Genomic DNA, 12130 nt, shown 5'->3' with positions numbered 1-12130 from the left:
ACGACTGCGTGGCCATGCACGCCTCCAACTCAATCATCAAGTTTGCGGACGACACTACAGTGGTAGGCTTGATTACCAACAACGACGAGACGGCCTACAGGGAGGAGGTGAGGGCCCTCGGAGTGTGGTGTCAGGAAAATAACCTCACACTCAACGTCAACAAAACAAAGGAGATGATTGTGGACTTCAGGAAACAGCAGAGGGAGCACCCCCCTATCCACATCGACGGGACAGTAGTGGAGAAGGTGGAAAGTTTTAAGTTCCTCGGTGTACACATCACGGACAAACTGAATTGGTCCACCCACACAGACAGCGTTGTGAAGAAGGCGCAGCAGCGCCTCTTCAACCTCAGGAGGCTGAAGAAATTCGGCTTGACACCAAAAGCACTCACAAACTTCTACAGATGCACAATCGAGAGCATCCTGTCGGGCTGTATCACCGCCTGGTACGGCAACTGCTCCGCCCACAACCGTAAGGCTCTCCAGAGGGTAGTGAGGTCTGCACAACGCATCACCGGGGGCAAACTACCTGCCCTCCAGGACACCTACACCACCCGATGTCACAGGAAGGCCATAAAGATCATCAAGGACAACAACCACCCAAGCCACTGCCTGTTCACCCCGCTATCATCCAGAAGGCGAGGTCAGTACAGGTGCATCAAAGCAGGGACCGAGAGACTGAAAAACAGCTTCTATCTCAAGGCCATCAGACTGTTAAACAGCCACCACTAACATTTAGTGGCCGCTGCCAACATACTGACTCAACTCCAGCCACTTTAATAATGGGAATTGATGGAAATTATGTAAAAATGTACCACTAGCCACTTTAAACTATGCCACTTAATATAATGTTTACATACCCTACATTACTCATCTCATATGTATATACTGTACTCTATATCATCTACTGCATCTTGCCATCATTATGTAATACATGTATCACTAGCCACTTTAAACTATGCCACTTTATGTCTACATACCTTACATTACTCATCTCATATGTATATACTGTACTCTATACCATCTACTGCATCTTGCCTATGCCGTTCTGTACCATCACTCATTCATATATCTTTATGTACATATTCTTTATCCCTTTACACTGTGTGTATAAGGTAGTAGTTGTGGAATTGTTAGGTTAGATTACTTGTTGGTTATTACTGCATTGTCGGAACTAGAAGCACAAGCATTTCGCTACACTCGCATTAACATCTACTAACCATGTGTATGTGACAAATAAAATTTGATTTGATGCCATCTAGTGGCCAAAATCTAAATTGCACCTGGTCTGGAATAATACATTATGACCTTTCTCTTACATTTCAAAGATGGTTCAAAAAAAATACAAAAGAACAGTTGGTTTTTTCTTTGTATTATCTTTTACCAGATCTATTGTGTTATATTCCATTACATTCCTTTCACATTTCCATAAATGTCAGTGTTTCCTTTCAAATGGTACCAAGAATATGCATATCCTTGCTTCAGGGCCTGAGCTACAGGCAGTTAGATTTGGGTATGTCATTTTAGGCAAAATTGAAAGAAAGGGGCTAATCCTTATTAAGCGAGCAGTGTGTCAAGAAGCAGTGTGGCTTGGCAGGGTCGTGTTTCGAAGGGACAACCCTGCCACATGGCTCTCGACCTTCACCCCTCCCGTACGGGAGTTTCAGCAATGGGACAAGACTAACTAGCAATTGGATATCACAAAAAAGGGGTAAAAGTACAACCAAAAAAAAAAACTTACACCATATTATATTCCTTGTCACATGTTGCAGAACACACCAGACTTATTTCTAAATATGTTTTATTTATGCATGAATGCACTATTCCAGGTTTAAAGTCTTCACAAAATGTGTTTTCCAGTGTTCAACAGTGTGTGAGATACTGTATTTGTTGAGCTCACACCCATATCCCACCCCCCACCAGTTTCCATCACCTCAAAGCATTGATAACAGGTCTCAAACCCTGTTCCTGGAGCGCTACCCTTCTGTAGGTTTTTGCTCCAACCCCATTTGTAACTAATCTGGTTCAGATTATCAACCAGCTAATTGTTAGAAACTGGTGTGCTATATTAGGGTTTGGAGTGAAAACCTACAGGACCATAGCTCACCAGGAACAGGGTTTTAGAGCCCTGATTCATAGAATTCAGTGTCAAAGCCTTGACTACATGAGATGGCATGGCGACGTAGCACTCATCACATCCACATAGTAACGTAACTCTAGCCTTGACAACAGCAGATCATTGTAAATATAGTCACTTGACTATATACAAAGCAGAAAATAATTTCTGAAGCTCCTTTTCCTTTTTTAATCAACATACTGTGCTTACCATTTACAGAGTGACTTTGTGACAGACCAAGACAGCATTGGTATCCCCTAACAGTAAAATATGAGCATTTAATAGATTTTTCTATATATATATTTTTTTAAATCTGACAATTATGTCTGAGAAAGGCATCACAGTTCATGATACATGAGATCAACAAAGATTTGACTTAAAGGAAAACAGAATCTTCTGTAGGAAAAACATGTGATTGAGTGAGACAGGGTAGCACAGTGCAGGGCTGCTCATATGCGTTGGTCAAGGCTGGACCACAGCCTGTAGTTAGCTGTCTGTGGACTGATTGGTTCAGCTGGCTGGCACCCTCTGGGCCAGATGCAGTACTTAGCGCATACGCATGGTCAGGCTGTGCTTTGGTCCATCCAGACGCTCCAGCTTCTCAAAGTGTTTCCTGGCGTTGCGGATGTTAATGAGTGTGGCTGCAGAGGCTATAAGTAGAGACAACATTATTTAGAGTGTCATGTTCACCGGACGTACTACCTTGTCCCAGATCTGCTGTTTTCAACTCTCTCTACCGCATCTTCTGTCTCGACCTCTGAATGCCCGGCTATGAAAAGCCAAGTGACATTTACTCCTGATGTACTAACCTGTTGCACCCTCTACAACCACTGTGATTATTATTTGACCCTGCTGGTCATCTATGAATGTTTGAATATCTTGGAGAACAATCTGGCCTGTTATAATCTCCAACCAGCACAGCCAGAAGATGACTTGCCACCCCTCAGAGCCTGGTTCCTCTCTAGGTTTCTTCCTAGGATCCTGCCTTTCTAGGGAGTTTTTCCTAGCCACCATGCTTCTACATCGCTTGCTGTTTGGGCTTTTAGGCTGGGTTTCTGTATGTATAGCACTTTGACATCTGCTGATGTAAAAAGGGCTTTATAAATATATTCGATTGATTGACTTACAGTAGATATGTTTTTTCTCATGTACAAACAAGTCCTTAATAATAAATAATAATAATGGCTATACTTACGTATGGAGGGGTCCGACATGATCACCATAACATATGTATTAGAGGTGAAGACATCAATGAAGGCCGCAAAGTTGGAGTTCCTCACCTCCATGCTCTGGAAGGAGGCTGCCAGTTTACTGCAAACACCACAAAGTACTGCATCATGAAAACACCAAAGACAGAGATACCAGGTCGAGACGCAGTAAGGTCACCACAGAGACATGTTCCTTCTGGAGGAGGACCTCACCTACAACTGAGCTTGAACTGTTTGATGATGTTGCTGATCTTCTCAAAGCGGTGAGCATCACGCTGCTCTTTGCACTGGTAGTGAGAGATTACCTGTAACAAACATTACCACCAGAAATTACATAATTTCCTACTCATCCAACCATCAGATTTTCAACAAAGCCGTTTTCAATAGCTAGCAGCCCTCACCAGAAAAGTGGCTCTCTCAAACAGAAGCACTTCGTCTGCCTCAATGATCTGGGCAAAGTTACGCAGGTTTGTCTCCAGCTGCTGTACATTGGGGATCAGCTGGTAAACAATACTGGACCATGCCTTAAGAGAGAAACAAGATGTTAGAGACTTATGAGGGAACAGCGATAAACAGTCATACAGACAGAGCAGCTACCTTGTACAGTGTTTCATCCCAGATTGATGTTCTGAAGCAGGTGCAAGCCAATGGCCTGGACAGACGCCTCAGGTCCTCTTCACGCTCCTTAAAGATCTGGAGAGATGGAGGACAATCAGTCTTCCACATAGGTGTTAAGAGTTGAGCACACCCCCATGCTAAATAAATAGCCTCCTAACAGGTTGGTTAGTGGTGGAGCCCTCTGGCCATTTGAAGGAATGTCTGAGTGCCGCAAAAGTGTTAAGCCAGATTCCTAGTGAAATATGTCTTAAAATTCAACGTGTGTATGAATAAGTGAATATGAGTTGATGCATTAAAACATTAAGTGTCTGATCGGCATGGTGTTGTGTAAACCCCAGCTCACCAGGTCTCTCTGGTCCTCCTGAACCAGATCCATTTTGTGCACCAGGCAGAAGACCTTGGCGTCGGGGGAGTTCTGGAGGATCGCCTCCAGACAGGACTGGTAGTAATGCATGTCCTTCTCCAGCTCACGGCTCTCCACATCGAACACATATATCAGCACCTCCACGTTCCTGAATATGTTGTCTCTCTGGCTGGTGAAGTAGTTCTCCATGAAAGTGTCTTGTCTGACAGACACAGGAAGCAGAGTGTTAATTGTGGTGATACACATAGAGAAACACCCTACAGCTTGTCAAATGAGGCTGAAAGAGACTGGTTGACTTACCCTCCACAGTCCCACAAGTTCAAAACCAGATTGCCAAGGAATCGCACATGGGAGTGCTCCACATCAACTAAGTCACAAGAGGATAGGAGAAAGAAAATTCAATAATTAGAATAGGGTGAGCATCAATGCAACACGACTTAGCTATCTGACAACAATTGAAATGATGGCATTTTCAACTGGCTTAAAAATGTATTTAGTTTAGAAACTTTAGCTAGTACTTACTCGTGGCTCCAAGGCGGCGTGTGTCTCGGGCTATGTAGTTGGCAAAGATGATCGATCTCATGCTCGTCTTCCCAGACCCACTCTTGCCCATCAGCAACACCTTTAGAGGACGTCAACCAATTGCATATAAGGGGAATTTCTATAGGGGGACAACCACAGACTCCTACAACTCTTCTGAGCCCCCAGTGTCTATTGTCACTGAAAATGTTATTTCAATTCTTACAAATACCAGTGTAGCGTTCATTTTTTATTTATCTACCTTTTTCTTCATGGCTGTGCTTGACATCCCCTTAATCTTTCAGTTTGCAGAATGTTGAAATCTAGTCAGTCTGACTTTGGCCCTCTTCAGCAGGCTTTCTGTTCGTATCACTTACAGCTTCAGCACAAGACATAACATGCAGAATAAATACAGATATGTCATTATCTCTAATGTGATGTAATTACTAGCTAGTATCATCCAAACTAAACAGTTGGTAAGGTCAAAAAAATGTTAGCTACATAATAGGTAAAATATCTAGATTGCAAGAGTATATGATTATTAGCTTATATGACACTAGAGGGCCAGATATAGTTAGGATATGTGAAAAATGTAAATGAAAGCATTTGCACTACCAGTTATACATTGCACAAATTAGCATGTATTTACAAAAGGGGATACAGCATAAAAAGTGAAATGAAGAAAGGGAAGTATAACTTTGGTATTGAAGTGTAGCCAGAGATGTACTATAATGTTGGTGTAGTTTGTTACGTTCTCAACTATCAAAAGAACTAACGTTAGTTACATAAAACTAACGTTAGCTATGTACAACAAGCAAGCTAACTAACGAACTTAGCCAGCTAATAACGTTAAACAACATTCAGAAAAGGTTTAGTTTACTCGCTTGCGATGAAAAATTGCTAAATTATTGACAAAATATTCAGTAACTATATAGTTATGTCAATATTTTTGATTTAAAATAGCTTATACATTACTTGATTTAGATAGCTAGCGAGCTGACAGGTCCATTGCTTGCTGTGTTTAAGCCTCCACAAACATGCTGATGCTAGCTAACGTTAACTGGCAGGCCCACAAAACATGCAATATCATTCGGTTACGATTATACTACCGACGGGTCATCTGATGCGTTATCACCTGAAGGGGCTGGTCGAGGCTCGTAAAATAAAAACAGAAAAAAAACTACTTTTATAAATATTTGGTTAGTTGAGTAGCTAGAGGTACAGAAACTAACTCCACTGTCTACACAGCGTTAGACATTTCACGTGATTACTAGCTGGGAGGGGGCAATTCACGTGACCCAAGAATGCGTAAGTGTGGGTGCGTTCCAAAGCGTCAAATGTTGGGGATATTTATGTTGTAACGTGGCAAATTTCATCAGACGATATGTCATTTTGACATGTGCATTCAACATTTTCATCTTTAAGCCAGAGCTTGACTTAGTACCTGCACCTCACATGTTCTACTGCTTGAGCTCCTGTTCCTCTAAATAGAATATTAGCTCAAAAGTATTGTGGAGCTCCTGCACTTAAATATAAACAGTACCAGAACCCAAATGAGTACATGCACCTATTTCGGTCCAAGTCAAGCACGGCTTTAATCCCTATTATTTTCAACATTGTTTACATACATGGAAATGAGACTGAAAAAGATACGCGGTACAAGAGGCTAAAGGTGCTATTTTTATTTAACTAGGCAAGTCAGTTAAGAACAAATTCTTATTTACAATGACAGCCTACTGTATAAAATTGTATTATCTAATACCCTAAACTGTGTAGACACACACACAAAAAAAAAACCTCAGTTATCAAATGTAAGAATCAACCAACCAATCTCTTCATAAAACCATGCCGTTCTGATACAGGATAGGAGAATATATACACATTTTTAAAACACAATTATTATTATTCACGTGAATAAAATATCTTGTCAGGAAATGGGTAAATGGAGGGACACCGGAAAGAAACGCATCATATAACATTGTAGTTTCATTTTAAGACAAGAGAGGTCTGCCAAACTACAACACAATAAAGACATACAAAAAGCATCAGTTGGAGATGCAACCATACCAGTTATAATATATTTTTTTTAAATCATGAATTTTCCATAACCAATAAGTCTGTGTTAGTAGGCTGGTGGCCTATATTCCTGTACCTTCATACTCTCTATATAAAATAGTACATTTCGAACACCAATAAAGGACCCAAGGGCAAGGCTCTCAAAGATATACATTTAAAGAGAAACTAAATGAGAGACAAAGACATTATGAAAAGAACAGCAGGTCTTGGATTTTTATCCAGTTCAGGCCATGCATCGAGGTCTCAGACCGAGTTCTTCCTTTACATTTGGTCTCGGAGTTTGGCAAGCCTTGAAGACAGTTCATCCTGAGAACAAAAGAAAAACAGGTGTTATGTTGTTGCAGATGCAGTAAGTCAGACATCTCTAAAAATAAAACTTTTTTTATTATGTAAGAAGGGTGAGGGGTGGGGCTGAGGGCAATATTTCTGCAAGCCTGAGGCACAGCTACAATAATAATATCAGCATTGTTATCATTGCTCTATTATCCCAATAATTTATTTTAAAGATCCTGTTCAGTAGACAATTGAAAGTGTGGTAGGGTATATAATGGCTCTTGTTCAGGGCCTGTTTCTGTACCTGCTCTACTGATGCTACGCTGGTTCCCACTGATCCAGTCTGCCCCTGTGGGAGCTCCATGTTCAGGTCCAAACTAAACACAAAGAAACAGAAGAACAAATTGCTATACATTACATTTCCATCCTTTATATACATGTTTTTTCAAGAATGGAGAAAACCACAAAATGAGGAATACTCACCCTGCTTCATCAGCCAATTCGTGCATCAGTGAATCCACTTGATTCTGAAACACGTCACTGACTGTTAATCTCCATTGTTTGTGAACAGAGCAGAATAAACAAATGTATCTCGTCATGATCTGCACTTGGGTGTGTATTTACTGTTACAGACTTCAAGATTAAAGGCCACAAATCTGGTCAAAGACCAAAGGTCTGTCTAGCAGGAGCACAGAAAAGCATCATTACCTGTGGTGTGGTAAGTGTGGTTGTGCTACTCATGGTGTCCTCCATTTGGGCTGTCTGCACATCCAATGTCTCAAATTGATGTTCAAACTTGTCCATGAGGCCTGAGATCTAGAGAGATGAGACATTCATTACCCAATTTCCCTCTCAGATTGTGAAGAACATAAGATATACTGTCTAAAAAGAGAGTGACACCTATCAAATAGCTGTATTTGACTACCAGCATTATGAGCGTACACACACACAGCCATGATTGCACGGAACTCCCACCTGTGATTGCTCAAGTAAACAGCAAAACCTGGATTTAAAAAACGATAAAGAAACACCTCACGGCGCAAAGTCTCTCCCCTATTTGACCTAGATATTTTGTGTGCATGTTTTTTAATTTATTTTTTAATTTCACCTTTATTTAACCAGGTAGGCCAGTTGAGAACAAGTTCTCATTTACAACTGCAACCTGGCCAAGATAAAACAAAGCAGTGCGACAAAAACAACACAGAGTTACATATAAACAAACGTACAGTCAATAACACAATAGAAAAATCTATGTATAGTGTGTGCAAATGTAGAAGAGTAGGGAGGTAGGCAAATAGGCCATAGAGGCGAAATAATTACAATTTAGCATCAACACTGGAGTGATAGATATGCAGATGATGATGTGCAAGTAGAGATACTGGGTGCAAAAGAGCAAGAGGATAAGTAATAATATGGGGATGAGGTTGTGCCATTTACAGATTCACTGTACCTGTACACAGCCATCAGTAAGCTGCTCTGACAGCTGATGCTTAAAGTTAGAGGGAGATATAAAACTCCAGCTTCAGTGATTTTTGCAATTCGTTCCAGTCATTGGCAGCAGAGAACTGAAAGGAAAGGTGGCCAAAGGAAGTGTTGGCTTTGGGGATGACCAGTGAGATATACCTGCTGGAGTGCGTGCTACCGGTGGGTGTTGCTATGGTGACCGGAGAGCTGAGATAAGGCGGGGCTTTACCTAGCAAAGACCTATAGATGACTTGGAGCCAGTGGGTTTGGTGACAAATATGACAAAACAGATGGCACTGTGATAGACTACATCCAGTTTGCTGAGTAGTGATGGAGGCTATTTTGTAAATGTCATCGCCAAATTCAAGGATCGGTAGGATAGTCAGTTTTATGAGGGTATGTTTGGCAGCATGAGTAAAGGGGGCTTTGTTGCGAAATAGGAAGCCGATTCTAGATTTAATTTTGGATTGGAGATGCTTAATGTGAGTCTGGAAGGAGAGTTTACAGTCTAACCAGACACCTAGGTATTTGTAGATGTCCACATATTCCAGGTCAGAACCGTCCAGAGTAGTGATGCTAGTCGGGCGGGAGGGTGCGGGCAGCAATCGGATGAAGAGCATGCACTTAGAGCATTTAAAAGCAGTTGGAGGCCACAGAAGGAGTGTTGTATGGCGTTGAAGCTCGTTTGGAGGTTAGTTAACACAGTGTCCAAAAAAGGGCCAGAAATATACAGAATGATGTCGTCTGCGTAGCAGTAGATCAGAGAATCACCAGCAGCAAGAGCGACATTATTGATGTATACAGAGAAAAGAGTCGGCCCGAGAATTGAACCCTGTGGCACCCCCTTAGAGACTGCCAGAGGTCCGGACAACAGGCCCTCCGATTTGACACACTGAACTCTATCTGAAAAGTAGTTAATGAACCAGGCGAGGCAGTCATTTGAGAAACCAAGGCTATTGAGTCTGCCGATAAGAATGCGGTGATTGACAAGAGTCGAAAGCCTTGGCCAGGTCGATGAAGACGGCTGTACTGATATGGAGGCTGTGTGTGACATTTTAAAATGTATGTAGTTCTGTCCTTGAGCTGTTCTTATCTATTAATGTTCTGTATTGTGCCATGTTTTGTGTGGAAGAATAGCTGCTGGTTTTGCAATAGCAAATGGGGATCCAAATAAAATTCAAAAATACACACGTTACCTTCTCCAGGTTCATACTCTTCAGTGTGGCATCCATGCCTTTCACCACTCCAGCCATAGATTTAGTGACCTGTAGAATTAACCAACATTACTTAAATAGAAAGGTACCTTGCTGTGTGGTTGGACACAGCCATTGTTGCCGTAGTTACCTTGCACTTTCACACAACATTGCACCAAATTTTCCCTCCCAAGTAAAAAAGTGTGGAACCATCTTAAGCAGAATTAGTGTCTCCATTTTGAACATCCAAACCAATGTTTTACGTGTTGTAAAGTGTGTACAAATGTTTACCTACAAAACAAGAACATAGCTGTGTGAAGTCTCGTAGGGCGTAGGTATGTATAACAACTGCACCTTGTTCATTGTGACTGCTGTTTGAACCCTGGAGGCCACTGCATCGATCCGAGCGCTCATCCTAAGGAAGTTGACCGACTGGTTCTTCTGTCTGATGGCGTTTTCCGCATGGATCCGTGCCACTTCCACATTTCCTTTTTGGATAGCCTATGGCAAGGATAAAGGTTCAGTATCCCTACATTCTCAGTTGATATGTTCAGAGTTAAGGTGAGGTGATTCAGGGATTGACTAATGATGTAAAAAGCCTACTTACTTTTTTGACTTTGGCCTTCTCTGCCTTTTCCTCTTTGTCACATTTCTTAGAGTTTCGTTGCAGTTCTTTGGCTGAAAACTTGAGATTGAAGAGATGCTCTGTGACGTGACGTTAAAGACTGTTTCAAAATGGTCATACATAAATTAAACCCAAAAGGGCACAAATACTGAAACTTTATTCATACCCTCTTTACAAACAAACTTTACTCGTTGGTGACGTGCTTCCACCACATAACTGAAATACCTGTGATGTAGACATGTGAATAAGCTGTAAATGCCAGCCATGCTACCAGGCACTGGGTGTCTTCAGACTAGTAAAATTGTTTACTAAACTGGTTGTGTATTTATAGATTATGCCTACTTTGGCAGATGTCGTTACAATATCAATAAGAGCAAACAAGCGTTTACCTTTGTCACCAAGCAATCCAAGTATAAACTTTACGCTTAAATACAAATCTAAACCTGATAGCTATATATGTATTTTAAAATCGTATTCAGACGAGGCTTTATCGTGAACTAAACAGAGGCCTTCCTTTTCTACCTATATTTCCGCCTAGCTAACGTTAACACTCTCGAAAGGATACTATCCATACTCGACATGCTGGTAGGGTCCTTGATGGTCCAAGAATTAATGTCTTGTTATTGCTCTTATTCTTCTCGATTTAGACGTAATGCAGCACTTGCTTTACTTATTTAAATTTTACTATCGTTGATACTTCCGGGCACACTACCCAAATATGACGTCACCATCACATGTTCAGGGGGTGCGTTCAGTGCGTTGCATTTGACGTCACTAACAACCCCAAAAAATAACTATTTTATTTCTGTCAGTGGATGTCTGAATGGACGTGTAAAGTTCTGGAATTATTACATTTATTCAGGATTATTACATTTGCCACAATATTGCTATCTATTATGTGCACAGCCTTTTCCTCCCTCTATCCCTTATCTCTGGTGGTATGTCAGTGCAGAGACAATCCAATCAGGTTAGTGCTGGGGGTTCTCCTCAAAGACAAGCTGTGCTGGCGGTGGCATAACTGGGGAGTGGGCGGGAATCGAGCTTGATTGATGATTAGGTTTGCGTCTCTGGATCACGGCTGTGAGTGAGGGTATGACTCACCCTCTGTCTGATATAATATTCCCCCTCTTTGCGGCAGCCAGTGCATTCCTCCCAAGCTCCTCCTGCTCTGCTCTATGAATGTCTGCTCATTCACCCCTAAATGATACTGAGGCCTTTATTCACCAATCCTGGAGGAGTGCAATTTCCCAATAACACAAACTCCCATAACACTATCCCAGCCACATCCTCAGAGCATGTGCAGACCAGCTGTCTGGAGTGTTACCGACATATTCAACCTCTTCCTATCCCAGTCTGCTGTCCCCGCTTCAAGATGTCCACCATTTTTTCTGTACCCAAGAAAGCAAAGGCAATAAATGACTATCATTCCCTTCTGTCATCATGAAGTACTTTGAGAGGCTAGTTAAGGATCATATCACCTCCACCTTACCTGACACCCTAGACCCACTTCAATTTGCATACTGCCCCAATAGATATGCATATGACGCAATCGCCATTGTACTGCAAGCTGCCCTATCCCATCTGGACAAGAGGAATACCTATGTAAGAATGTTGTTCATTGACTACAGCTCAGCCTTCAACACCATAGTACCCTCTAAGCTCATCATTAAGCTCG

At 41.7% G+C, this 12130-nt stretch overlaps 2 protein-coding genes across 4 annotated transcripts; both read right to left on the bottom strand.

Moving 5' to 3' along the window:
• Window positions 1–1783: 1783 nt before the first annotated feature.
• rraga (Ras-related GTP binding A) lies at window positions 1784–6102 on the bottom strand. Of its 3 annotated transcripts, none has more exons than XM_038989972.1 (10): window positions 5800–6102; window positions 5087–5203; window positions 4828–4927; window positions 4606–4672; window positions 4285–4507; window positions 3921–4016; window positions 3725–3847; window positions 3537–3628; window positions 3311–3426; window positions 1784–2765 (listed from the first exon to the last, which is right to left on the bottom strand). In XM_038989972.1, the coding sequence occupies exons 2-10, from the start codon at window positions 5111–5113 to the stop codon at window positions 2662–2664; spliced, it is 948 nt and encodes a 315-aa protein (XP_038845900.1). In that variant the 5' UTR covers window positions 5114–5203; window positions 5800–6102; the 3' UTR covers window positions 1784–2661. The 3 variants fall into 3 exon arrangements, with proteins under 3 accessions (XP_038845900.1, XP_038845902.1, XP_038845901.1); XM_038989974.1 differs by having other exon boundaries at window positions 5934–6102; XM_038989973.1 differs by having other exon boundaries at window positions 5960–6101.
• A 379-nt stretch (window positions 6103–6481) lies between these two features.
• Window positions 6482–11179, bottom strand: LOC120044280 (charged multivesicular body protein 1b-like). The gene is made up of 8 exons (XM_038988887.1): window positions 11021–11179; window positions 10438–10535; window positions 10185–10331; window positions 9834–9902; window positions 7882–7989; window positions 7657–7700; window positions 7478–7550; window positions 6482–7206 (listed from the first exon to the last, which is right to left on the bottom strand). The coding sequence occupies exons 1-8, from the start codon at window positions 11034–11036 to the stop codon at window positions 7162–7164; spliced, it is 600 nt and encodes a 199-aa protein (XP_038844815.1). The 5' UTR covers window positions 11037–11179; the 3' UTR covers window positions 6482–7161.
• Window positions 11180–12130: the final 951 nt, after the last annotated feature.

Source organism: Salvelinus namaycush, chromosome 3 (assembly GCF_016432855.1).
Source record: "Salvelinus namaycush isolate Seneca chromosome 3, SaNama_1.0, whole genome shotgun sequence".
NCBI lineage: Eukaryota > Metazoa > Chordata > Actinopteri > Salmoniformes > Salmonidae > Salvelinus > Salvelinus namaycush.
Note: the sequence above shows the minus strand (reverse complement) of the source record. Positions and strands in the feature narration are given on the sequence as shown.